Source organism: Heteronotia binoei, chromosome 3 (genome assembly GCF_032191835.1).
Source record: "Heteronotia binoei isolate CCM8104 ecotype False Entrance Well chromosome 3, APGP_CSIRO_Hbin_v1, whole genome shotgun sequence".
Classification (NCBI taxonomy): Eukaryota; Metazoa; Chordata; class Lepidosauria; order Squamata; family Gekkonidae; genus Heteronotia; species Heteronotia binoei.
This window is the reverse complement of record NC_083225.1, coordinates 13,498,861-13,526,579: the sequence shown is the minus strand read 5'-3', so window position 1 is coordinate 13,526,579 and position 27,719 is coordinate 13,498,861. Positions and strand designations below refer to the sequence as shown.

At 46.3% G+C, this 27,719-nt stretch overlaps 1 protein-coding gene across 1 annotated transcript in view; it reads right to left on the bottom strand.

Moving 5' to 3' along the window:
- The window catches only part of DIAPH3 (diaphanous related formin 3), a 234,745-nt gene that overhangs the window by 105,622 nt on the left and 101,404 nt on the right, over positions 1–27,719 (bottom strand). The window contains exons 20-25 of the mRNA XM_060233550.1: positions 26,061–26,162; positions 24,470–24,709; positions 19,813–19,942; positions 16,064–16,188; positions 8,093–8,257; positions 5,353–5,488 (exon numbers count right to left, since the gene is read on the bottom strand). Coding sequence (XP_060089533.1) covers positions 5,353–5,488; positions 8,093–8,257; positions 16,064–16,188; positions 19,813–19,942; positions 24,470–24,709; positions 26,061–26,162 — 898 coding nt within the window. The remainder of the gene's footprint in view (positions 1–5,352; positions 5,489–8,092; positions 8,258–16,063; positions 16,189–19,812; positions 19,943–24,469; positions 24,710–26,060; positions 26,163–27,719) is intronic.

Below are 27,719 nucleotides of genomic sequence, written 5' to 3'. Positions count from 1 at the left end.
GTTCGATTCAATACAACCCCCTTTGCTATCATGCAGATCCTCAAAAGCTTCTTAAAGCAATTACAATCACATGCTGCACAACGGTAACTGTATTGTGACTTATTTTTATCACGCGTGGAAGAAATTAAAACCAACATATGGTTCTGCAAAGCGTTATTTTATTTTATTTTTTGTTAACTGTTTCAAAGGTTTTGCTCAAAAAGATACCCCCCCCCCAAAGCATCAATAAATTCGTATAACCACCATTCTGACTGTTCGCAACAGCATTCCTGCCACACCTGAGGGACGAGTGTTCCGGATAATAAACAAGCACCCCTTTGGTGCGTACAATGTCTTCAATAATGGATTGAGACAGAAATTTCTATTTGATTTTTCCTCCTTCAGGTTGCAGCAGAAAATACTTTTCCACGTTGCCCAGAGGCCTGGGATTATGCCTTTAATATATGCCCAGGTTTTCTCTAAAGTCAATCAAAATATACTTTGCTTCAGATCAGTCAGTTCGGCAACCAGCCCCACTTCCTTTGTGGGTTACGTTTTCTGCTTATAAATATCGTTACGCCCACACATCTGGGGTGTGAACCATGAACGACAAGCTAAAGGCCTAGAGGTCGGATCGGGCCACAAAGTTATCTGGGCTCAGGAACAGCTAAAGAGAGATGGGCACACAAAGGCACTGGCCCAACGGACTTATGGAACATTTCTGGGGTCTTCAGTTTTTTTCCCTGTCCCTATTTGACAGAGTCCAATCCAAATTTCTTAGAACAGTAATCCAAGCACCCAGGTGCGTATCAGGGGAGGGACGGTGGCTCAGTGGTAGAGCATCTGCTTGGGAAGCAGAAGGTCCCAGGTTCAATCCCCGGCATCTCCAACTAAAAAGGGTCCAGGAAAATAGGCATGAAAAACCTCAGCTTGAGACTCTGGAGAGCCGATGCCAGTCTGAGTAGACAAGACTGACTTTGATGGACTAGGGTCTGATTCAGTATAAGGCAGCTTCATATGTTCGATATGTTCAGTTTGTAATCCCAGCAGAAAAGTCTCTGCAACTGCATCCAGGTGCGTATCAAACTGGGTCGCTTGGAAACAGGGATGACTTGAGTAGATGCTAGATGGGCACACCTACTTTGGGGCACCCTTTGAGATGCTCCAGTGCGTTCCTGCGTGACAACCAGGGCACTCATATTTAGAATTATGATCATGGCAAATATGCATGGCGTGCCTTGTGCTAAGGACAGTAGCAGCTAAAGCGCTACTCTTTTCTACCGAAGTTAGTGTGAGCATCTCCCTCCCCACAACAGTGCAGATCTGAGAAGGGACCGCTATATTGAGCAAGGCAGTACCTTAACGGACTCGTTGATGGCATCCATCACCTTTCCCCCCCATCTTGTTTTGCCAATCAGTACCTGTACCTGGGCTGACATGACCTCCAGTAACTTTACAAAAGCTGCTGATACTCTAGAAAAATGGCCATCGGTCAAGCCTCTCCAATCAAGAGGCAATTCTATACATCTAACATATTTGGTTGGTAGTCTTTTGTCTCAAGTGTTCAAGGGTTCCTGCAGGAGTTCACTCCCATCTAAAAAGGAAGTTTTTAGTGGGGAATGCCTCCTTGTCTCATGGATAGCTGTCTATTCTATATAAAGTTAGATCAGGGGTGGCCAAACTTGCTTAGTATAAGAACCACATAGAAAAAACACTGGATGTTTTTCACCCCATGAATGTCAGATGTAGGGATGTACGTAGGGAAGGAAGGAAGGAAGGAAGGAAGGAAGGAAGGAAGGAAGGAAGGAAGGAAGGAAGGAAGGAAGGAAGGAAGGAAGGAAGGAAGGAAGGAAGGAAGGAAGGAAGGAAGGAAGGAAGGAAGGGAGGGAGGGAGGGAGGGAGGGAGGGAGAAGTGGAAAGAAAGCAACTTTAAGTTTAAATGGATTCTCCAGGCTGCTGGCTGGTTTGGAAAAGTGACTTAAAGAGAGCAATGCCTTCTCCAAGCCTGCTGACAGGGCAGTGGGGGCCTCAAGAGCCACACAGTATTTGTGAAAGAGCCATGTGTGGCTCCCAAGCCACAGTTTGGCCACCCCCTGAGTTAGGCGATGCCTTATGGAGCTGAAAGGCAGAGCATGCATACAACTAACTAGAGAAAAATGAACAGTTAAATAGTTTAACCAGTAAATTTAAAAGGGAATGAAAAAAAAATCTTCCCACATCAGGCAACAGAGAATATGGTACCAAGGACAGTGATGATTCATGTTATCAGGGCTTTTTAAAAGCAGGAACACAGCTCCGGCTGGCTTGGCATCAGTGGGTGTGGCCTAATATGCAAATGAGTTCCTGATGTGCTCTTTGTAGAAAAAGCCCCATGTGAAACAATGGTGACACTGCGGTGTGTGGCCTAATATGCAAATGAGTTCCTGATGCGCTTTTTGTAGAAAAAAGCCCTGCATGAAACAATGGTGACACTGGGGGGTGTGGCCTAACATGCAAATGAGTTCCTGATGCGCTTTTTGTAGAAAAAAGCCCTGTATGAACCAATGGTGACACTGGGGTGTGTGGCCTAACATGCAAATGAGTTCCTGATGCGCTTTTTGTAGAACAAAACCCTGTATGAACCAATGGTGACACTGGGGTGTGTGGCGTAACATGCAAATGAGTTCCTGATGCGCTTTTTGTAGAAAAAAGCCCTGTATGAACCAATGGTGACACTGCGGTGTGTGGCCTAATATGCAAATGTCTGTTTTGATGCTGTTGTTTTAACTCTATGGTTTTATTGTTGCGAGCTGCCCTGAGCCCACTTGCAGGATAGGGTGGGGTATAAACCTAAAAATTAAATGAAAAATTAAATCAAATCAACAAAACTGACTTGTGTAATCTATGAACACCTTTGATAAATTAATCCGTTTGTGACCCTGATCTGGATGGCTCAGGCTATCTTAAATCTCAGAAGCTGAGCGGAATCAGCTCTGGTTAGCGCGGGGATGGGAGACCTCCAAGGAATCCCAAGGCTGCTGCACAGAATAATAATAATAATAATAAATTTATTTTTGTATCCCACCCTCCCCCGCCAAAGGCATGCTCAGGGCGGCTAACACGAAGCAGGCAATGGCAAGCCACCTCTGAACACGGTCGCCTTGGCAACCCTGCAGCTTTGCCAGGTGTTGGCTGTGGCTTGGTGGCACTTCCCACCACCACCAGCATTGATTTGGAGAGAAATTACCCGAGTTCTGGAATAGCAACGTCCAATAATGTCTTACCTTATGCATTTTTCACCTGGAGATAAACTGCTGGCTGCTTTCCTGTACTAAGGGTTTTGTATGAACAGAAGTGTGTGTGTGTTTTTTTTTTAAAAAAAATTTGGGGCCACTTTGGGTAGAAACACCACAAGAGTCACAAAAGAGCCCACTTGTGGCGGCAGAGACCACAAGCCGCAATCACTGCGGGATGGCGAGGGCAGTTGGGGGGCGGGATCAAGCGCGTCATTTTTTAAGTAAGACAAGCCTCATGTTCTTTTCTTGTGGGGAAAGCTGTGAAAGGAATTGAGCAGTGCGGTGGCTGGATCAGAACCTGAAATCCCTCTCTGCTTTGAAAGGTTGCTCTGTAAAAAGCAGCCTAACCTACCTCACAAGCCTGTTGTGAGGATACAAATGCTGAAGAAAATGACATAAGCTGCTTTGGGTTCCTGCTGGGGAGAAAACTGAGGTATAAATGAAGTAAACAAACATCTTCCATGGCAAGTGGGGGGCCATATCCTCGTACCTGCCAGAGCTGTCTTCCAAATCGCTGCTTTCAGACAGGATGCCCTTTCACGTCTCTCACCTTTGGTGTAAACAGATTACCGACAGAACACCTGCTAATGTCATGTCCTTCACACAAAGTGGGCACAGTATGTGGCCCTCAGAAAATGTCACTTTTACCTCACTCTGTATCTTGAAATAATGCTTACTGAGATCTGACAGGAAAAGGAAAGAAACAGAAGCTCTCCTGTGTCTTCCCTACAAGGAATGCTTCTGGAAACCTCTTCAGCAGCCAACACTTGGCGTAAAACTCCCAAGTACGTTATCTTCTCTCCATGGCAGTGAAGAGAGCTGAGAAGACAAGAACCCACTGGGGGAGAAGAGCACCTCATATCCCATTCAGCTCTAGAATTGTCCACAGTTGACCTGCACGTGCAGTTCTGATATGTATTGTAACCAGGGGAGCAGTTGTCACTCAATCCCAACAGAAGAAGTTTGCCCTTAGATAGACTGTTGCCTTTTTGTGAGATCAAAATGGAAGTGAGAAGAACAATTTTCACCACCCAGAGCTCTTCAAAGGAAGAGCAGGATATAAATGTAATGAACAGGAGCTTGGAGTGGTGAGCAAAGTTCCCTCTAAGCTGTGTTAGAGCACTGGTGCACAATATTTTAGCTGCCAGCATAGGCGGTTTTGCCTCAGTTCATGAGGGAAGGCATTTCCCCCTCCACCGGAACAATGGAGGATGGGGACACCTCCTTCTGGGACCCATAGAACTGAACCCACCCACCCCCATCCCATCTTTTTGAAAATTGTGGGGAGGAGAGGTATTGAAGAGAGGCACCAGCAGCTATAACACAAATTTGGTGCCTCTACCTCAAAAAACAAACCCTCCCAGAACCCCAAATACCTCCAGATCGATTCTCCATTTTAGCCAAATGGGCCTATTGATTATAATGTCCCTCACAGGCTATAATGAAGCCAGAGTGGAAATGAATTTTTTTTCATACCCCTATTAGGCTTGTCAGTATAATTTGTAAGCTGCCTTGAGTCACAGGGGAAAGTGGGATATAAATATTTGAATAAATAGTTTGGGCAAGTTGATACATTTAAGCGACTTCCTGTTTGTTAGATTTCGGCAGGGTTCCGACAGCAATTGTTCTACCTCTGTTCTACTTGGCCTGTAATGCTAGTTGTCATATTTCGCTTTAAAAAAAAAATAAAGTAGACTGCAAGTGTCCCCCCCCCCCCACCCCCCGCACAAGTGCTGGTATGCTTTCTAAGGAACCATGCCACTAGGCAAACACACAACACAGCAGTTGGGTATTTTAACAGTGGCACAGGGAAGGGAGGGGAATAGAAGAATCACCTTTCCCAAACAAGTTAAGGCTGCGCAATTTGAAAATAAGCAAAAGGTGCCAACAGAAAAATTCAAAGTTACAGAAATGTGTGAAACAAATGGATGAGAGCTTTGTTTGCACATTTTCTGTGCAAAGAAACAAGCTGCCTAAAGAGTCAGATCTGAACATAGTTAGGAAGTCTAAACACAATAGTTATTTCACCTGTATCTATTGCCATAACAATAGCTCTTCTATCTACCTTTCACAAGCATCTGGTTTCTTTCCTCATTACCTGTATTCATTTCTAGCAGGTGTTTTTTCTTCTGTTGTCTTTCGAGCTTCTCTTTTTCCGCTTTTTCCTGAGCAATTTTAGCGCGCCTCAGCTTTTCTTCTGCTTCTCTCCTCCTCATGTTCTCCTTCGTGGCTTGCTACGAACACACATTAAGTTCAATAAGCATCACAATAAGATGTTGTAAAAAATATTTACATAAGCCTAAGAAACTACAGGCGTAAAGAATTGACACAGGGAAATAACTTACATTTATCACCTGGTATACAAAGCTTTCCTTTGTGAATTCTAGACACCTGCCACATCAGCGTGTTCGAGTACTGCACACGTCAGTTGTGCTGTGTGCATGATGCAAAAAATCACCACACCACGACTGCCTTATCTGATGTCGAAGAGCACAGCAAACTCTTCAAACGATTGTGCCAGGCGGGTAGATGTGTGATAAGCAAATGAGGAAGAGAATCACGGAAAACCAGCCAGTGGAGAGAAAAAAAATCTGTGAAAAATTACGAATACAAATAGTAGCCAAATCTCAGTCATAATTCATATGAAAGCTCAATCATTTATGGAGAACATCTGAAAGACCACAGGAATTTCTTATATATCTTCACAATATGCCCAAGCGTTTAATTCCTGTGGTCTTTCAGACGTTCTCCATAATTCATCGAGTTTTCATATGAATTGTGCCTGAGATTTGACTACTACTTAGTAATTTTTCACGGGTTTTTTTCCTCTTCACTGCGTAGATGAGAGTCCGAAGCAGCAGATCAAAGTTTTGAGTCCAATAGCACCTTAAGATTTTTTTGATTTAGTTCCATTTCTATCCCGCCCTTCCCGCCAAAGCGATCTCAGGGCGGCATATGCATGGGTATAAACATATCTCGGCTTGACTTCGCGAAAGGTACAGTAATCTACGTCTGCTGCAGGCACGCTGGTGGCTGACAAGACCAATGCGGGACAGGCAGGTCCGGCCACAGTGGCTGCAGGGAAAAGTCTGATTTGGGGTTGGTGCTGTAGCAGTGCGATTCTTCCTCAATCTCCATTTCTATCCCGCCCTTCCCACCAAAGCGGTCTCAGGGCAGCATATGCATGGGTATAAACATATAATATAATATATAATAGGACATAAAAACCACAAAACAATTTAAAAACATAGAAGATTAACGTTTCGATGCTATGATCTTACAATCAGGTTTATGTTTTCTATAGGCGAGCCTTAGATGGCCCTTTCCGCTGCTGCTATAGAGCAGCTCGCAAGAGGCAGTCCAGATGTTTCCTGAGAACTGTCGTGGCCAGCAGTCTAGTTTGCAAATGCCTGGTGGAAGAGCGGCGTCTTACAGGCCCTGCGGAACTGTATGAGCTCTCGCAGGGCCCTAACTTCTTCCGGCAACTCATTCCACCAGCGTGGGGCCACTACAGAGAAGGCCCTGGCTCTGGTTGTCATGAGCCTGGCCTCCTTAGGGCCAGGGATTGAGAGATTTTGTGACCCAGACCAAAGTGCTCTCCAGGGAACACGTGGGGAAAGGCGGCCCCTAAGGTATGCAGGTCCCTGGCCATATAAGATCAACAAAGTTTCATTCTGTTATCTTGTGTGCACACAACACATCTTCAGATACATTGCAACGGAAGTCACCAACGATTGTGTATGGGTAGACAAGTGTGGAGGGTGTTGCCAGGAAGGGACAATGAGAGTCAAGATGCAGAAGCAACTGGGCAGTAAATACAGCCAAGACTGGATGAAGGTGATTGGTGTGACCTGTGAACAGAAACAAATCAGCACATAGAACAGGGCTGGCCGAACTTGTTCAATGTAAGAGCCACATAGAACAAACCTCAGATGCTTGAGAGCTGCAAGACAGGAAGGAGGGAAGGCAGGCAGGCAGGCAAGTAGATGGGGGAAAGGAGCGGTGGAAAGAAAGCAACTTTAACTTCATATGCATTCTCCAAGCGGCCAGCTGCCTTGGGTTGGCTTGGCAAAATGATTTAAAGAGACAAAGGCCTTCTCCAAGCCAGCCGATGAGGTGGGGGGGGGGCTTCGAGAGCCTCGTGTGTGGAAGAGCCACAGTTTGGCCATCCCTGATATCGAACAACAAAGGAGTTTACAAGAGATGGGAGAAACCTGAACTACGCTAGCAAGTGTAAAATTCTTCTATTTCTAAGCTAGGCCCCCAGTCCATCTTATTGTCTGCAATGAATTTATTTCACCATTTTTGACAGATTGTCAAGACCAGGGGGTGGCCAAACTGTGGCTCTTTCACACACACTGCGTGCCTCTCAAAGTCCCTACCACCCAGTCAGCCGATTTGGAGAAGGCATTTCTCTCTTTAAAACACTTCTCTGAACCAAGCCAGCTGGCAGTTTAGATAATGCATTTAAAGTTGCTTTCTTTCCACCTTTCCCTCCCTTCCTCCACCCACCTATTTGCCTTCCTTCCTTGCGGCTCTCAAATATCTGACGTTTATTCAATGTGGCTCTTATGTTAATTGAGTTTGGCCGGTCCTGGTCCAGACCATCTCCCACCTACCCACCCCTTCCGGGCGGCTAAAAGCAGCCAGAGAGAGCATTAACCCCTTGCTTCGCCAGCAGTGCAGTGCCAATCCATGCTCCACCTTCTATCTCAGTGTTTAGGTTCAAATTTAGACTCATGTACCAATGCACTACCCTTTCTAAGAAAACCGAATTAGGAAAAAATAAACATGCTTGACTGGTATTCCCAGGGCTAAATGTATTACATATACTTTACCATGAATGCTGTCCTGAAATTGTTCAAGTCACTCAGAAATTCTTCCACCGAAACCTTCTTCAGATCAACGGCATAATATCTCATGACATTCTGATATAGTTTTTCCATGTTGTCATGCATCCCAGAAAGCTTCTGAAACTGTTCCTTTGCTTGAATTGCAAAGACGTATGGAGCTAGTTAAGGTTATGAAACTTGTAATAATCTTGGTTAGAAAGGCAACAGAGACTGGCCCTTTACTCACTTGAATCAAAAGGAATGCAATGGAGGCAGGAACCAAACACAACCATGACGTCATGCTTTTTCTCCCATCAACGTGTTATAAGAGACCACACAAAAGCCTAGTCTGCGTTTCTCAGATGGCCTTCTAGTCCTCTACTATACAGGACTGCAGAGTAGAGCTAATCACCGATCTGGACATTCCATTGCCTACATTTGGGGAGGAGATGTTTCTAAATGTGGGAGTCTGACCTTCTCAGCCCTACAGTCCTAAGGATATAGATCTTGAATGGCCTCCTAACATCCAATGTGTGCCACAAGTGTTCTTTAGGATGCCTGGGGTCAGGGCAGACTGAGATCCGTGAGCGGAGGAGACGACTTTAGGTTGAAAGGTGGGATCAGGTCTTGAAACCGCTTGAAAAACACGTCCAGTTGTCTTTCACCGATGGTGTGCTCAGCTCGCAGAGGTTATTGCAACCAGAAAAAAAGAGTCTTCCCCGAGTGCGTCAACACTCTGATTTGTAGTTGCAGCAGAGTCTTTACTTAAAAGTAACATGTATTTCCATTTATTTTTCCATATGTTTTGCAATAAATTCCAGTCTTTAAAACAGGTCATTCTCCCTGTGTAGGCATGTGTAGACTCCTTACTACTGCTGCTGCTGCCAATACAAAGCCGCGGCAATGGAGCTTCCACAAGGTGGGTATTCTCACAGATCTCCTGCCCTGGTGAAAGCCATTCCTCTCCCCCCATTTTTTTTTTTAAAAATCAGTGTATCTGGGCTTTTTTGGAGCAGGAATGCAGTTCCAGCTGGCTTGGCGTCAGGGGGTGTGGCCTAATATGCAGATGAGTTCTTACTGGGCTTTTTCTACCAAAAAAGGGCCTGTGTGAAACAATGGTGGTATCAGGAGCGTGTCCTGATATGCAAATGAGTTCCTGCTGGGTTGTTGTTTTTACCCTGCACGCCATTATAATAGTAGAACAGGAGAATAGTAAAACCTGATACAAAACAGAATAAGCAGCTATCCAGCTTATCAATAGATTGCCATCTAAAGATCCAAGTAGCACTTGGTATGTTTTTATATTTCTTATGTCTTAAATGTATTTTTATACTTTATGTATATACACGAATGTGTAAGCCGCCCTGAGTCTGCTTTGGCGGGATATAAATCGAACAAATAAAATAAAAGAATAATGCTGCAAGGGTACTTATAACAGGTCCCTGAAATCCCAGCTTTCATGTTATGTTTGCAAAAGCAGGCCTCTGGTTCATAAAGCAAACGGCAAATGACAAATGAAAAGGGCTCGAAAATTACTTTGAAAAAAACATGAAAACTGGGAATTCAGAGAACCTTATGCAGATTATTTTACCGTTACATTGCGGTAACACTGTTCAGTTGCTGGATTTTATTTTATTTTTTGGTTTTTAACAAGTTACTTTTTATTGTTGAACATTTAAACATTTAACATAGTAATACGCCTTACATACCAAAATATACACATTTACATATCAACATCAACCTACTAACATACAATTTTTTTAAGTGCCCCCCCCCCAATGGTGGGATTGCGGCCCCGTGGCGCAGTACTGTGGTCTGAACTCTCTGCTCACGACCTGAGTTCGATTCCGGCGGAAGCTGGATTTGGGTAGCCAGCCCAAGGTTGACTCAGCCTTCCATCCTTCTGAGGTCGGTAAAATGAGGACCCAGCTAGCTGGGGGGAAAGTGGAGATGACTGGGGAAGGCAATGGCAAACCACCCCATAAAAAGTCTGCCGTGAAAATGTTATGAAAGAAACGTCACCCCGGAGTCGGAAATGACTGGTGCTTGCACAGGGGACCTTTCCTTTTCAATGGTGGGAGGAGGAAATGACCCTCGTGGGGAAAACAGATGCCATGTGGACAGGACCCGGGAAATCTGAACTTTCCCACCCAGCAATAGCAGCCGTTCATGCTTTGCTGCAATCTTTCCCCAAACATCACAGCAAAGCAGGGTTGATAAAATCAGGGACTACCCAGGGAAACACCAGGTGGGATGCACCACAATGCTGTGGGGAGCCAGAAAGCAACCCACTTCCCAACAGAAATGCCCAGCATCGTCCTATTTCCACGTCAGTGCAGCTTTCAAATACATGCAGCACTATCAGTTTATTTTAACACATCCGCAGCTCTCGTGATTACTGCCTGTCATACTTCATAGCATCCAGAGATTTCTTGCAATTTGTGTTAGAAGAACTGAAGAAGAATTGCAGATTTATACCCCACCTTTCTTTCTGAATAAGAAATTCAGAGCAGCTTACAAATTCCTTTATCTTCTTCCCCCACAACAGACACCCTTGTGAGGTGGGTGGGGATGAGAGAGCTTCCACAACAGCTGCCCTTTCAAGGACAACTCCTATAAGAGCTATGGCTAACCCAAAGACAATTCCAGCAGCTGCAAATGGAGGAGTGAGGAATCAAACCTGGTTCTCCCAGGTAAGAGTCTATGCACAACCACTACACCAAACTGTTAGGATATCCAATGACAAACAAAATTCACCTAAAATTGCTAAAGTTTCTACCCAAACTAATTGACTACTTTGTTTTTGTCTTCCAGGTATCTTAAAAGCAGCCCTAAAACACATTCAACCACAACAAACATGTAAAACCTCAAACTACTGCAGAAAACGTCGTTTCTAAATTTCCAATCTTTTCTATTCCAAGATTCTCAGCAAAATTACTACCCAGATGGCATCATCATAAGTAATGAAGGCCTACACAGCCAGTTTATCTGATTAGTGATTTCATTTTCCCTCAATTTACCTTAAGATAACTTCATATTATCCAGCAGAAAAGAATCCGTATACCAGCCATTAACAATAAGCACATTAATATACACAACTGTAATAAATCACAATTACCAATCTACCTAGATCATACTTTTAAACACCTTCACTTTGTTCCAAAGTTTTTAACTAAACGGAGTCGCTATTCTTCAGCGGCATTCTGAGAAAGAAATGAAGCACAAATATAATTTATTCACTTGTTAGCAAGTGACAGATAAATTACATTAAATGGCCTTTAAAAGAACAAACCCCCTAGAAGAATTCCAAGAAACCTAAGGAATGTGATCAAGCATTGTGAGCGTTTACAATTGCAAACATTAATCAGAGTAATTCCAGCTGATTTTAATAGTTATGTTACCTGTATTATGATCCCCAGGGGAAAGAACCAAAACAAAAACCTGAGATCTTCAATATTACTAAGACATCCAAATCTTTAACTTGTTATTGCCAGATCTATTACCTCTCTCAAATAGTTTTCATTCTTTCCCATAATGGCGACATCGATGCATTTGATCTCTTAAGCCCTGTTTTTGTCTAAGCCACTTAATTATCAAACAATGCACCATGCAAAAAAAAAAAAAAGAACTTCACTGCATTTAAAGTCGCATAAACAACCCAGACAGACAGCCAACTACATTAATCAGAAAGTCATCCATATAATTATAGGTTGTCAACAAAAGTACACACGTCGGGCATATATATATCTGTGTTTTAAAATAAACATGATGCTAACAGACTCATTAGAAAGCTTCAGGTAGTGATATTTAGCGGCAGGGTATAATAGCCAAGTCGCCTATGGAGCATAATTGTGCACAGGATGAAAAATGAGTTCTCACAGAGCCCCCTCCTTTCTGTCTCTGCTTTCCTGCCGACTGCTTTTTATGAGCTGCGTGTCTTTCAAGACATCGGTACCATTCAGCTTCGCCTTTCAAAGTAAGTGCTGAAACAGGCCCCGGATTCCTCACGCTGTGCAGGATTACCTAACCTTTACATCGAGTCTTCTTTGCTTTGTAATTTATCGGAGGCCCCCGCTTTCCTGGAAGTCGGCTTCTTTAATTAGCAACCTCACAGCTATTACCAGAAATCACACGTTAACTCCACCGCTTCTCAATTATTCCCTGCCTATAGGGACGGTTAACAGGAGGCAGCTAACTACGGCACGTTAACGGTGTTTAAAGATCAAAACGTCTGTTAAAAGAGTCACATGTGGATTATTTCAATATGGTGGAATAGTTCATTCACGTTCCTAATAACGCAGTAGCCTGTAAATAAGAGGGGGATCGGCTTGTGTGTGATACCGGGGGCCGTCCTTGCGGCATTTTCACAACGCCCACGTAACGTGACGTTTTCAATCTGAGAATCAAGCAAACTAGTTTTTATACGACGGGCAGCCTTCTCTTCAAGTGGAAGGACGGGGATGTTCCACTTAGTACCTTCCAATTCCCTTTTTTTAGTTCAGCAGACCAGCTGCTAATTCTTATTCAACGCAGCACATTGGCATAGGCTTTACTGGAAACTGCTCAGAGCCAAAAGGGCAGAAATACGGACAACCGTGCAATCCTCTTTCTGCCTAAACCCACCGATATCAATGGGATTAGACTGGAATCTCTCTGCACTGGATCGCATCTTAAGCGTCGGTAAGCCATACGGTGTCCTGCCGCAGAAGAATCTTCCGGGTGGTGTAAGAGGGTTTTTTTTCAGGCAAAGCCATTATGCAATTTACTATTTTGGTATCCTCCAAAGCAGCGGCCCCCAACCTTTTTGGCACCAGGGACCGGTTTTGTGGAAGACAATTTTTCCGTGGACCGGCGGGGGTGCTGGGGTTTTTGCTGCCCCAGGTTGCCCCCACGCCCACACCCCATCCCTGATTCCCCATGGGGGTCTTTAAATAAGGAGCAGACTAAGGTCTCTGCCTCACTCCGCGGCCCGGTTGCTAACGAGCCACGGACCGGTATTGGTCCACGGCCCGGGGGTTGGGGACCCCTGCTCCAAAGGATACAATACAAGAAGAGCCTGTGTTCTGTCCTCTTCACCTCATAAAGGAAAAGGAAAGGTCCCCTGTGCAAGCACCAGTCGTTTCCGACTCTGGGGTGATGTCACATCACGACGTTTTCACAACAGACTTTTTACGGGGGGTTTGCCATGGCCTTCCCCAGTCATCTACGCTTTCCCCCCAGCAAGCAAGGAAAGGAAAGGTCCCCTGTGCAAGCACCAGTCGTTTCCGACTCTGGGGTGACGTTGCTCTCACAACGTTTTCACGGCAGACTTTTTACGGGGTGGTTTGCCATTGCCTTCCCCAGTCCTCTACACTTCCCCCCTCCCCCCAGCAAGCTGAGGACTCATTTTACCGACCTCAGAAGGATGGAAGGCTGAGTCAACCTTGGGCCGGCTACCTGAACCAGCTTTCGCTGGGATAGAACTCAGGTCGTGAGCAGAGAGTTCAGATCACAGTATTGCAGTACAGCTGCTTTACCACTCTGTGCCACGGGGCCTCCCCCCCCCCCCAGCAAGCTGGGGACTCATTTTACCGAACTCGAAAGGATGGAAGGCTGAGTCAACCTCGAGCCGGCTACCTGAAAACCCAGATTCCGCCAGGCTCGAACTCAGGCCGTGAGCAGAGGGCTCCGCCTGCAGCACTGCAGCTTTCCCCCTCTGCGCCACGGGGCTCTTATGATAATCACTGCTCTTTGGAGGCGATTGCCTGCCGCTGGCGATCAATTTCTGGAATACAGAGAACAGCATTTTTCTCATGCTCGTTGGGAACATTCCCTCTGGGTAGGGCTGCCAGACTGCAGGTGGGATATGGTAAAAGAGAGAGAAGTCACTGTAGAGGTAATTAATAACACAACCAGAAGGTTACAGTGACAAATAACTAATGCTTATTATTCAATAGTTATTTGTCACTATAACCTTCTGGTTGTGTTATTAATTAGACTCCACAGGTGGGGCCCGGAGATCTCCTGCTAGTACAACTGTTCTCCAGGTGACACAGGCAAGTTCCCCTGGAGAAAATGGCCACCTTGGAAGGTGGGCTCTCTGGCCTTATACCCCCACTGAAGCCCACCACATCATCCTCCACCTCCAAAATCTCCAGGTATTTCCCAACCCAGAGCTGACAATCCTACCAACGAATCAACAAAAAGCACTTGGATCTCTTTACGTTAAGAAGAAGATATTAGATTTATAATCTAAATCTAAAATTTAATCTATAATCTAAAATTTATTATTAATTTATTATTATTATATCCTGCCCTCCACTCCAAGGAGTCTCACAATCTCCTTTCCCTTCCTCCCCCACAACAGACACCCTGTGAGGTGGGTGGGGCTGGAGGGGGCTCTCACCGCAGCTGCCCTTTCAAGGACAGAGTCTCAGAGCAGCCTACAATCTCCTTTCCCTTCCTCCCCCACAACAGACACCCTGTGAGGTGGGTGGGGCTTGAGAGGGCTCTCACAGCAGCTGCCCTTTCAAGGACAGAGTCTCAGAGCGGCTCACAATCTCCTTTCCCTTCCTCCTCCACAACAGACACCTTGTGAGGTGGGTGGGGCTGAGAGGACTCTCACAGCAGCTGCCCTTTCAAGGACAGAGTCTCAAGGGGCTCACAATCTCCTTTACCTTCCTCCCCCCCAACAGACACCCTGTGAGGTGCGTGGGGCTGAGAGGACTCTCACAGCAGCTGCCCTTTCACTGACAGGCTCAGAGTGGCCTACAATCTCCTTTCCCTTCCTCCCCCACAACAGACACCCTGTGAGGTGGGTGGGGCTTGAGAGGGCTCTCACAGCAGCTGCCCTTTCAAGGACAACCTCTGCCAGAGCTATGGCTGACCCAAGGCCATTCCAGCAGGTGCCAGTGGAGGCGTGAGGAATCAAACCCGGTTCTCCCAGATAAGAGAGCTATGGCTGACCCAAGGCCATTCCAGCAGCTGCAAGTGGAGGAGGGGGGAATCGAAACCGGTTCTCCCAGATAAGAGTTCATGCACTTCACCACTACACCAAACTGGCTCTCCTCTGAACTATTTTCTGTTTTCTCCTTTGTGGTAATTCTGACCGCATTCTGGCAAAGTACAGGAGAGACACAGAATGATTTCAGACCAGAGTTTGTTGATTTGAAATTCTGCTGCGTCTGAAGGAGGAAAACTGAGCTGGGGTCAACAGTTGCGACACACGGGATTCACTGGACGAAACAACAGACCCCCCCCCCCAAAAAAAATGTATATCTAAAAGAGTAACTGCAGTGAGGAGGGGCTGAGCAGACAGGTTAAAACGGATAAAAGGAAGTACTTCTTCACCCAAAGGGTGATTAACATGTGGAATTCACTGCCACAGGAGGTGGTGGCGGCCACAAGTATAGCCACCTTCAAGAAGGGTTTAGATAAAAATATGGAGCACAGGTCCATCAGTGGCTATTAGCCACAGTGTATGTGTGTATATAAAAATTTTTGCCACTGTGGGACACAGAGTGTTGGACTTGATGGGCCGTTGGCCTGATCCAACATGGCTTCTCTTATGTTCTTTAAAAAATATGGAGCAGTACATAGGCAGATTATTTGTTTTGATGACTGACGCCAGCTGAAAAGCAATCAGAAGGATTTCGCTAGGAGAAGGGTCTTTATAGCTTTTAACCACTTCCCACCTAACTGGAAATTTCCATCTTTCACCAGACAGTATCTCAAAACATTTCACTGAATTCTGTTTATGCATTCAATCAAAAATTTACAGTGCTGGTGGAGATAGCGTGCCGCTAATTCTAGATAAAACATTATAGGTAATTTTTTTCCCCCCATTAAGCCATTTTAGATTTAGTCGTTTAAGGTGGAAGATTAAAATTGTCAAAAGTGCCTGCCGCACAGTGAACACAGATTATGCAAATGCGTCTGAAAGACTAAGAAAACTTAAAACAAAGCGACATATAGAGCATTGAGCTGTCAAAAGGATATGGACATCTTTGTCACAAATTTGTCATGGATATCCTCGGGAGGCAGAAAGGTCTCCAAATCCTTCTCAAGTTGTTTAAGCTGCCTTTCCATCTGCTTTAAGCTCTTCTCCAAGCTTTCTGCTGAAACTGAACACAGTAGGAGTTACCTGAAACTTTCATATCAAGTCAATAGTGTAGCTACACACAGAAAGCCTTTTGGTAGCTAAAGGCCATAGAAGGCATCACACACATTTATAAACACTTTTAGGGGAGATGTGAGTTATAACAGGGGCTGTGATTAGATCACAGGTGCAGAGTAGGGTTTGGGAAGAAGAAGAGGAAGAAGAAATTGGATTTATATCCCACCCTCCACTCCAAATCAGATGGCATCTTGGCGACTTACAACACTTGAACAACTTTGTAAGAAACAAGTTAAAAACAAATAAAAACCAGATAATATGTATGACGTATTAAGATACATGGCTCAGCACCTTACTACTTCCAAACCAGCCCAGAATATCTGGTGAACCTCCAAATCAGAGCGGCTCACAATCTCCTTTATCTCCCTCCCCCACAACAGACACCTTGTGAGGTGGGTGGGGCTGAGAGAGCTCTCCCAGAAGCTGCCTTTTCAAGGACAACCTCTGCCAGAGCTATGGCTGACCCAAGGCCATGCTAGCAGGTGCAAGTGGAGGAGTGGTGAATCAAACCTGGCTCTCCCAGATAAGACTCTGCACACTTAATCACTACACCAAACTGGCTCTGGAAGGTAGTTTCTTTTGGGCTACTGTGACAAAGTACGCACATGAAGATCACACGAAGGAAATGTTTTTGGAGATCACTGATGCAAATGACAGGAAATCTTCAACGCTGCACCACTAGAAAGGGGATCAGACACCTTCCGCTGCATTTATAATTTTAGAGGGTCTGGAACAGTGCAAAGAATTAAGAGTTTCCATCCAAAGCAAAGCAACGCAATCAGAGAAGCTAAATGCGTTGGAAGGAGCAGAAAGCCAGCCATGTGTCCTTTTCCAAGGTATATGAGTTTTAAAAAAGTAGAAAGTGACTCCACGTGAACAAATAAGCCTCAGGCAAAAAACTATGAATGGGAGGTCAAGAGGAATGCACTTGAAAGTCATGAGTCTACAGGCCTCAGGGAAAGGTTTTTGCACTGCGGCAGAACTACGGAGCATCAGATCTGTGGTTTTTAGGCTGCAGTTCGTAGACACTGAGCTTGTCAGTGGTTTGAAGAGGCACTGGTGGGAGGGGGCGTTATGTAAAACGCTGTAAGGTTCATAAGGATCCATGCCGATCAGACTTTTACTCCCCACCCCCAAAAAACTTGTGTATGGAGAGTACTTAATATTATCTTTATTTTTTTAAAAAAAGATTTTTTTGGTTGCCGCTCACCCAGACGGCATCTTGGCGACTTACAACACTTGAACTTCAAAATAAACAAGTTAAAAACAAATAAAAACCAGATAACATGTATGACGTATTAAGATACACGGCTCAGCACCATACTACTTCCAAACCGGCCCAGAATATCTGGTGAACCTCCAAAGGCCGACCTGAAACGTTCAGCCTTGCAAGCCCCGCAGAATCAAAGCAAAGTCTGGCCAGGCAAAGGAAGGGACGGTGGCTCAGTGGTAGAGCATCTGATCGGTAAGCAGAAGGTCCCAAGTTCAATCCCCGGCATCTCCAACTAAAAAGGGTCCAGGCAAATAGGCGTGAAAAACCTCAGCTTGAGACCCTGGAGAGCCGCTGCCAGTCTGAGTAGACAAGACTGACTTTGATGGACCGAAGGTCTGATTCAGTATAAGGCAGCTTTATATGTTCATATGTTCATCAGAAAAAGCAACCAACAGAGCAGGAGCCATAACTGAGAAGTTGTGTCCTGACGTCTGTTACTCTTCCCGCAACTCCCATGGAGCCTCATCATTTCTAGCAAGCTCTACTAAGGTTATAGACAAGCTGGAACGGGTCCAGAGGAGGGTGACGAAGATGGTGAGGTGTCTGGAGACCAAGTCCTACGAAGAAAGGTTGAAGGAGCTGGGCATGTTTAGCCTGGAGTGGAGGCGGCTGAGAGGTGATAGGATCACCATCTTTAAGTCCTTGAAGGGCTGTCATCTAGAGGATGGTGTGGAATTGTTTTCTGTGGCCCTGGAAGGTAGGACCAGAACCAGTGGGTTGAAATTAAATCAAAAGAGTTTCCGGCTTCCTGACCGTTAGAACGGTTCCTCAGTGGAACAGGCTTCCTCCTTGGGAGGTGGTGGGCTCTCCTTCCTTGGAGGTTTTTAAACAGAGGCTAGATGGCCATCTGACAGAAATGAAGATCCTGTGAATTTAGGAGGAAGTATTTGTGGGTTTCCTGCATTGTGCAGGGGGTTGGCCTATATGACCCTGGAGGTCCCTTCTAACTCTATGATTCTACTATCAGTATCTCTCTTGGCCAAGGCATGTCTGGCAACAGTCCAGGTTCAACCACTTCAGTGCCCATCCCAGGCCTCTGGAACAACCTAGAAGAGGTTGGGGGGCTCCGGCCACCCTTGGCTCTCCAGTAAACCTGCAAGAGCAGAGCTATTCCAAATAGTTTTTGGGGCAGCCTGAGTCAGGCAAAGAGGAAGCACCTGCTAGAGGCGGCAGAAAGTGTCTTCACGGTTATTTTATCAAACTGTTTTTATTCACTGCTGAAATGAAGGTTACCAGCTCTGGGCTGGGAAACACCTGCAGATTTGGAGGGGGGAGACTGGGAAAGTGACCTCTGCAGGGATAATACCACAGAGTTCAGCCTCCAAGGCAGCCATGTTCTCTGAAGGAAATTGATCTCGGTTGTCTGAAGATCAGGGCTTTTTTTGTAGCAGGAACTCCTTTGCATATGAGGCTACACCCCTCTGATGTAGGCAATCCTCCAAGAGCTTACAGGGCTCTTAGTACAGGGCCTACTGTCAGCTCTTGGAGGATTGGCTACATAATGAGTATGTAGCCTAATATGCAAAGGAGTTCCTGCCAACAAAAAAGCCCTGACGAACATCAACTGTAACAGTGAGAACTCTTGCTGTGACCTACCTTGGGTTCTGAAATGCTCGGGAGAAAAGCAGGCTGTGATGGACTCAGGAACTTAGCCTGAGAAGCTGGAGAACAGTCTTGCAGTGATTGGCTGAGACGCTACCATAGTAACTGAAATGCAGTGAAATGAAGAGGCTTGGCAGAGAAACGCCTCAGGGTTTTTTGAGTTCTAGTTTGGAGTCTTCAGTGAGAGAGTCTGGAGTGTGAAGACTGAGGCTTAAGCTGGTCAGTTGTGAAAGCAACTGGACAAGGAGCTGAGAAAAAGCTAGTGGGGCTGAGTTCCTTGTGCAGACAGAGCTGGGCTGAGCTTCTGTCTGAGAGAGAGTTTGAAGTCAGAAGGGGGCAAACACCAGGCACCTTCTGTGAGGGAAACTCTCTGAGGGAGATTTTGCCAGCGCATCTAGGCAGTCTCCTTGTACAAACTAAGATCACACAAAAACACTCAGAAGGGAGGACTGGATTCTGGTGGTCAGCAGGGTTACCCAAGATTCAGACCAGAAAACTAGCTGGGGCTGAGACACACCAGGTGTGAGAAGCTGGAAGTTAGTGTCTCAGAGGTGTGAGACTTACAGGGCCTACTGTGAGCTCTTGGAGAACTGGCAACATCAGAGGGGTGTAGGCTAATGGGCACAGGAGTTCCTGCTTAAAAAAAAAAGCCCTGAGTATTTCAAATAAATAAAAGAACCCGGCTGTAGTACAAACCTCTGCTTGCTTTATCTATGTGTTGCAAATCTTCAACAAACCTCAAGACGTCAGGGTATTTCTCCTCACATATTTCAACCAGAAAATGAAGCAGTGTAGTTTTCTGATCAACGGATTTAGTGTCCTTTAGCTTGAAAGAAACGGGAAAAAAACAACTGATCAGAACCTTCAGTCAATTTTGACACGTCTTATAGAAAGTTTTGGAAATCCCAACAATTGTTATAGTTTTTCTTGCACAGTATCTGAACATGAAGTAGACTGCCCAAAACAATATATGGATTTCTTTCAAATTTTCAATTCAGTTCTGTGGCTGGAATTTCACCTTACAATGCAGCAAGCTAAGAACTCCATCTGAACGACAAAACTCACATGAATAGCAGATAGGACACCCAAAGGGGTAAAGTTCAGTCAAATGAATGGTTAATACATTTTTTAAAAATCACTCAACGCTGCTACACGGCAGAATTCAAAGAGAGCCCAATATGGATGAAGCCCCACAAAATTCAGTACCAAATAATGGCTACTATCAAGGATTGCTTAAGGATCATGCATTTTGAAGATGAGAAAGCCAGGGCACTTTGCGTCTGCTCTGGTTGAGGGTATTCCTCATGGAAGAACTGCAGCCAATTTTCCCGTAACAACTTCCACTTAGTACACAGTTCCAATCCCGTCTGATGCATTGCTAAAAACGACAGCTTGGATCCAGTATTTGCAAGTGGAAACATAAATGGACATACAGCAGCTCTGCTCACAAGAGCTTGTGCAACATATACTGCCTCCCTGTTGCCACTGCACTGCATCTGCATTTTAATGCACAGCGTCTGCGCTCTATATCATGTCTAATATGCTACGAATTTCAGGTTTCTGACATCCTAGTACACCAAACACATAAGAACATAAGAGAAGCCATGTTGGATCAGGCCAATGGCCCATCCACTCCAACACTCTGTGTCACAGAAGAACATAAGAAAAGCCATGTTGGGTCAGGACAATGGCCCATCCAGACCAACACTATGTGTCACATAAGAACATAAGAGAAGCCATGTTGGATCAGGCCAACGGCCCATCCAGTCCAACACTCTGTGTCACAGAAGAACATAAGAAAAGCCATGTTGGATCAGACCAGTGGTCCATCCAGTCCAACACTCTGTGTCACATAAGAACATAAGAGAAGCCATGTTGGATCAGGCCAATGGCCCATCCAGTCCAACACTCTGTGTCACATAAGAACATAAGAGAAGCCATGTTGGATCAGGCCAATGGCCCTTCCAGTCCAACACTCTGTGTCTCATAAGAACATAAGAGAAGCCATGTTGGATCAGGCCAATAGCCCATCCAGTCCAACACTCTGTGTCACATAAGAACATAAGAGAAGCCATGGTGGATCAGGCCAATGGCCCATCCAGTCCAACACTCTGTGTCACATAAGAACATAAGAGAAGCCATGTTGGGTCAGGCCAATGGCCCATCCCGTTCAACACTCTGTGTCACATAAGAACATAAGAAAAGCCATGTTGGGTCAGGCCAATAGCCCATCCCGTCCAACACTCTGTGTCACATAAAACTTAAGAGAAGCCATCTTGGATCAGGCCAATGGCCCATCCAGTCCAACACTCTGTCACATAAGAACATAAGAGAAGCCATGGTGGATCAGGCCAATGGCCCCTCCAGTCCAACACTCTGTGTCACATAAGAACATAAGAGAAGCCAGTTGGGTCAGGCCAATGGCCCATCCAGTCCAACACTCTGTATCACATAAGAACATAAGAGAAGCCATCTTGGATCAGGCCAATGGCCCATCCAGTCCAACACTCTGTGTCACAGAAGAACAAAAGAGAAGCCATGTTGGATTTGGCCAATGGCCCATCCAGTCCAACACTCTGTGTCACAGAAGAACATAAGAGAAGCCATCTTGGATCAGGCCAATGGCCCATCCAGTCCAACACTCTGTGTCACAGAAGAACATAAGAGAAGCCATGTTGGATTTGGCCAATGGCCCATCCAGTCCAACACTATGTGTCACAGAAGAACATAAGAGAAGCCATATTGGATTAGGCCAATAGCCCATGCAGTCCAACATTCTGTGTCACGTAAGAACATAAGAGAAGCAATGGTAGATCAGGCCAATGGCCCATCCAGTCCAACACTCTGTGTCACATAAGAACATAAGAGAAGCCATGTTGGGTCAGGCCAATGGCCCATCCAGTCCAACACTCTGTGTCACAGAAGAACATAAGAGAAGCCGTCTTGGATCAGGCCAATGGCCCATCCAGTCCAACACTCTGTGTCACAGAAGAACATAAGAGAAGCCATGTTGGATTTGGCCAATGGCCCATCCAGTCCAACACTCTGTGTCACAGAAGAACATAAGAGAAGCCGTCTTGGATCAGGCCAATGGCCCATCCAGTCCAACACTCTGTGTCACATAAGAACATAAGAGAAGCAATGGTGGATCAGGCCAATGGCCCATCCAGTCCAACACTCTGTGTCACATAGAACATAAGAGAAGCCATGTTGGGTCAGGCCAATGGCCCATCCCGTCCAACACTCTGTGTCACATAAAACATAAGAGAAGCCATCTTGGATCAGGCCAATGGCCCATCCAGTCCAACACTCTGTGTCACATAAGAACATAAGAGAAGCCATGGTGGATCAGGCCAATGGCCCATCCAGTCCAACACTCTGTGTCACATAAAAACATAAGAGAAGCCATGTTGGATTTGGCCAGTGGCCCATCCAGTCCAACACTCTGTGTCACAGAAGAACATAAGAGAAGCCATGTTGGATCAGGCCAATGGCCCCTCTAGTCCAACACTCTGTATCACATAAGAGAAGCCATGTTGGATGAGGCCAATGGCGCCTCTAGTCCAACACTCTGTGTCACATAAGAACATAAGAAAAGCCATGTTGGATCAGGCCAATGGCCAATCCAGTCCAACACTCTGTGTCACACAGTGGCCAATATATGTGTGTGTGTGTCTATACACACACACACACACACACATACATACATATACACACACACATATATATATATACTGTGGCTAATAGCCACTGATGGAGCTCTGCTCCATATTTTTATCCAATCCCCTCTTAAAGCTGGCTGTGTTTGTAGCCGCCCCACCTCCTGTGGCAGTGAATTCCACATGTTAATCACCCTTTGGGTGAAGAAGTACTTCCTTTTATCTGTTTTAACCCGACTGCTCAGCAATTTCATTGAATGTCCACAAGTTCTTGTATTGTGAGAAAGGGAGAAAAGTACTTCTTTCTCTACTTTTTCCATCCCTTTGCATAATCTTGTAAACCTCTATCATGTCATGAATCTGCCTTATAAGTAATCAGACCATCAGTGCAACAAAGTCAGTATTATCTACTCAGACTGACAGCAGCTTTTCAGAGTCTCAGGTCTTTCACATCACCTGCTGCCAGATGTTTTCACCAGAAACGCCAGGGATTGAACCTGTGACTTTCTGCATGCCAAGGAGACGCTCTGCCACTGAGCCGCAGCCCCCCCTCCCCATTGCTTATCAGATATGTCTTACACTGTGTCATCTGCTTTGAGGCTTAGTGTGAAACTCAAGGTTATAAATACTCTAAAAAAAAATCTGACTGGCCATAAATTGGTTTCAAAAAATCTAGGTGACATCGTGCAAGCAGCTGCCGGGGTCATTTTCTTGAGGAAGCAGAAATTTGGTGCTGGGTCCAATTCAGAAACTAATCTGAGAAATTCACAATTCAGAACCTGAGAGTGTTTGGTGTAGTGGTTAAGTGTGCGGACTCTTATCTGGGAGAACCGGGTTTGATTCCTCCCTCCTCCACTTGCACCTGCTAGCATGGCCTTGGGTCAGCCATAGCTCTAAGTGTGCAGACTCTTATCTGGGAGAACCGGGTTTGATTCCTCCCTCCTCCACTTGCACCTGCTAGCATGGCCTTGGGTCAGCCATAGCTCTAAGTGTGCAGACTCTTATCTGGGAGAACCGGGTTTGATTCCTCCCTCCTCCACTTGCACCTGCTAGCATGGCCTTGGGTCAGCCATAGCTCTAAGTGTGCGGACTCTTATCTGGGAGAACCGGGTTTGATTCCCCACTCCTCCACTTGCAGCTGCTGGAATGGCCTTGGGTCAGCCATAGCTCTGGCAGAGGTTGTCCTTGAAAGGGCAGCTGCTGTGAGAGCCCTCTCAGCCCCACCCACCTCACAGGGTGCCTGTTGTGGGGGGAGAAGATAAGGAGATTGTAAGCAGCTCTGAGTCTCTGATTCAGAGAGAAGGGCGGGGTATAAATCCGCAGTCTCCTTCTTCTTCGTTCACACCGCAGATGAATCCTATCCCAGTGCAGCCCCCAACCACCCTTCGCGGTATCAGCCTCATTCTGGCTGCTTTGCTTAAGAGATAAAAATAGAACCCTTAAAACAGAATATCAAGTGATCTCAAACACGATTAACCTGATACGAAATGTTTACTTTGCCTAGCTTCACGGCAAATTAATGGCTCTTCTAAGTGAGTGGGAAGGAACGGACTACATTACAAAGCTGGTATTATTGGGGAGGTTAAGGGTCAAAAGAGAACGAGTCGTTTAAATAGCGTGGTGACTTTAAAAAAACCAAACCAACGGCAGCTGCAAATGGAACGTTGCAAGGCTTTTTGGAAAAAATGACTCACTTTGCATAAGGAGCTGAGGTTAAAGCCAAAGGTCTGTGCATTCCGCGATCCTGCATTCATGTAATTCCCCATCAGCAGCACCAGTTCCAGCAGCCTGCAGAAGCTTTGGCTCTTCTTTAGCTCTTCGCAGGCGGCGCTGACAGCCAGGATATCGGGCTTGAGGTTGCTCACCTGCTCCTCAAACTGAAGCTTAAAAAGAAGAGCGCTCAGCCGCGGCTGCAGCCTCTTCACACCACTCATCTAAATGGGGAAGGGGGGGGGGGAAGAGAAGAAAATAGAAAGGCCTCTTAATTTTTATTTTTGTGCAATCAATTCACAGCCAACTTACGGCAGCCTCGCAGGGTTTCCGAGGCAAGAGACGTTCAGAGGTGGTTTGCCGTTGCCTGCCTCTGCGTAGCGGTCCTGGACTCCCTTGGAGGTCTCCGTAAAGCCCTATATGGCCGAGGACCTGTCTATCTAAGGCAGGGGTCCCCAACCTTTCTGGCACCAGCGACCTGCCGGCCCGCCCACCGTAGCCCCAGGGTGGGGGAACCGAATTTGCCCTCCCCCCGTGTCGTCTCGCCGCCCCGGCGTTGCCTCCTCCTCCCTCCGTTTTTATGTTAAGCCGGGGAAAGCGCCTTCCGGGCTCTTTAAACGCTCATGCGCGCCCGTGGCGGCAGCAGCGAGCGACCCGCTGAACAAGCGGCCATGCCCTTGCCTCCGGAGGCGGCAGCAGCGAGCAACCCGCCGAACAGCGTCACTTGTTCAGCGGTCACTCACCCTGCTGCCGCAGTTTCCCCTACAGATCAGCTGATCCACCGGGGGGGGGGAGCTTTTAAAGAGCCCAGAAGGCGTTTTCTCTGCCTTAACATCATCAAAGCGGAGGGAGAAGGTGCCGCCGGGGGGTGGACGGGGAGGCTGCGGGGCGCCGCAGTGGAGAAGGAAGCAGACGACAGGACCTGATAGGAGCTCTCCAGGAGCCTGATCCAGCCCCAAAACTTAATGTTTCACGCCCCTGCTCTACAGTTTCTTGCTGGCTAGGGACACTTCTGAGCGGTGGATCTGACAGTCAGACCAAAACCGTGAGACGGGATGGCCTCCTGCAATCCAAACTCTACCAGCTGGGCCGATAGAGCAACTCTGCAAAGATGGTGTCAGAAGGCAGCTGTGCTGGTCTGCAGTAGAAACAGCTGGATCCGTCGAGTAGCAACTCAGAGACCCTGACAAGATTCTAAGCTTTCGAGAGTCAAAGCTCCCTTCAGCACACGTGAATAATAGCTGTTCTACTGCCAGGTTGACTGTTCAGTCTCTGCTATGAACTAGCCGTGCCAGATCAGAAACCTTTAGAACGAAAAGAAAGGAAAAACCTGCACCTTTCTAGGCCACCAAAGCCCCTTTCAAATCAGAAGGCAGCCCTGATCAGGGATAGGGGGCCGTACTTTGCCTCCAGATGAAAAGATCCTGAGATCTGCCTTGGGACATTAAAGGAATTACTCGTTCCCGACTGCTGTCCCTAGATGGGCAAAAAAAGCTCAAACCCTCTTCGGGAGTTCAACAAGCGAAACGGAGGCGGTCGCGACACAGAGCTAAGTCAACTGCAGTGCTAACTCACCACAACTGCAAACTGCTCTGGCTCCGACAAGTTATTATATTCGCTCTTCCACTTGGGCAATTCTCCGAGTTGTTTTTGTTCAGGGAGATACTTAATTAAATTCTGCAGGAAATGGAAAAAAAAAAAATTAGATACTTTAGAGAACCTTCGCTTGATAAGCATGCCAAGGATTTTCTACGCAACGGTGCCGGAGAGAAAAGGGTCAATCGGGCATCGGGAGGCCCGGAGAAACTTCACACAAACAAGTCTAGCGAGTAAGTGACATACAAAAACCACATGCTGATCTGTGTTACTGAACACTAAGCGGCGGCACTCACCCTGGAAGTTGCAAAAACGCATCAAAGGCCCAAGGCTGGGGGGGGGGGGGGCATGCTCTGCCTCTCGAACTACAAAAGTCTTTAAAAAGAACAGCGGCTGTGAAATCCCATAACGGGTGTTGGTGATCTGACATCGGGGGGGGGGGGGGGAGGAAACTGGGCAGCTCAGATCCCCATTAGAATTTCAACATCATGACATTATCTGAACTAAGGAAATTGGCTGACTGAATTCTATGGGCTCAATTCAGACCCTTGGGAACAACCTATGGGGCAAACTAAGAGCCTGTAGTAAGAAGAGAGGCCCAGCATTAACCAACGCTAGCTGTGTCCGCTAGAAAAATGATGCCTTTGATTTCAAATCAGGAAGTCAAGGAAGGTATGCTTATCGCTATAGTCAAATCTCAGGGCTAGGCGCCGTTTTCCCCAAAACAGTAAAACAACATTCCCGTCTTTCCCCATACATGCCCCAGCGAGCACTTCGGTCCGGGTCTCAAAACCTGTTGACAGTCCCCAGCGTCAGGGAAGTGAGGCTTCAGTCAACCAGAGCCAGGGCCTTTTCCGCGGCTGCACCTAGCTGGTGGAATGAGTTGCCGGAGGACGTAAGGGCCCTGCGAGAGCTCTCACAGTTCCGCAGGGCCTGCAAAACAGCACTCTTCCACCTTGCTTTTCCATAATGACAACTTCTACAGCAACGGACTAGGCCCATAAACCAGACACTTAACATCACTCTGGACTTCCTACCACGCTATGGGGATTTGGGGCCCCTTTGGAACATCTAATACTGACCATCCATTTGGTCTCATTTGGAGTACTGTGTGCAGTTCTGGTCGCCGCACCTCAAAAAGGATATTATAGCATTGGAGAAAGTCCAGAAAAGGGCAACTAGAATGATTAAAGGGCTGGAACACTTTCCCTATGAAGAAAGGCTGAATCGCTTGGGACTCTAGCTTGGAGAAACGTCGACTGCGGGGTGACATGATAGAGGTTTACAAGATAATGCATGGTATGGAGAAAGTAGAGAAAGAAGTACTTTTCTCCCTTTCTCACAATACAAGAACTCATGGGCATTCGATGAAATTGCTGAGAAGCCAAGTTAAAATGGATAAAAGGAAGTACTTCTTCACCCAAAGGGTGATTAACATGTGGAATTCACTGCCACAGGAGGTGGTGGCGGCCACAAGCACGGCCACCTTCAAGAGGGGTTTAGATAAAAACATGGAGCAGAGGTCCATCAGTGGCTATTAGCCACAGTGTGTGTGTATGTATAAAATTTTTTGGCACTGTGTGACGCAGAGTGTTGGACTGGATGGGCCATTGGCCTGATCCAACATGGCTTCTCTTA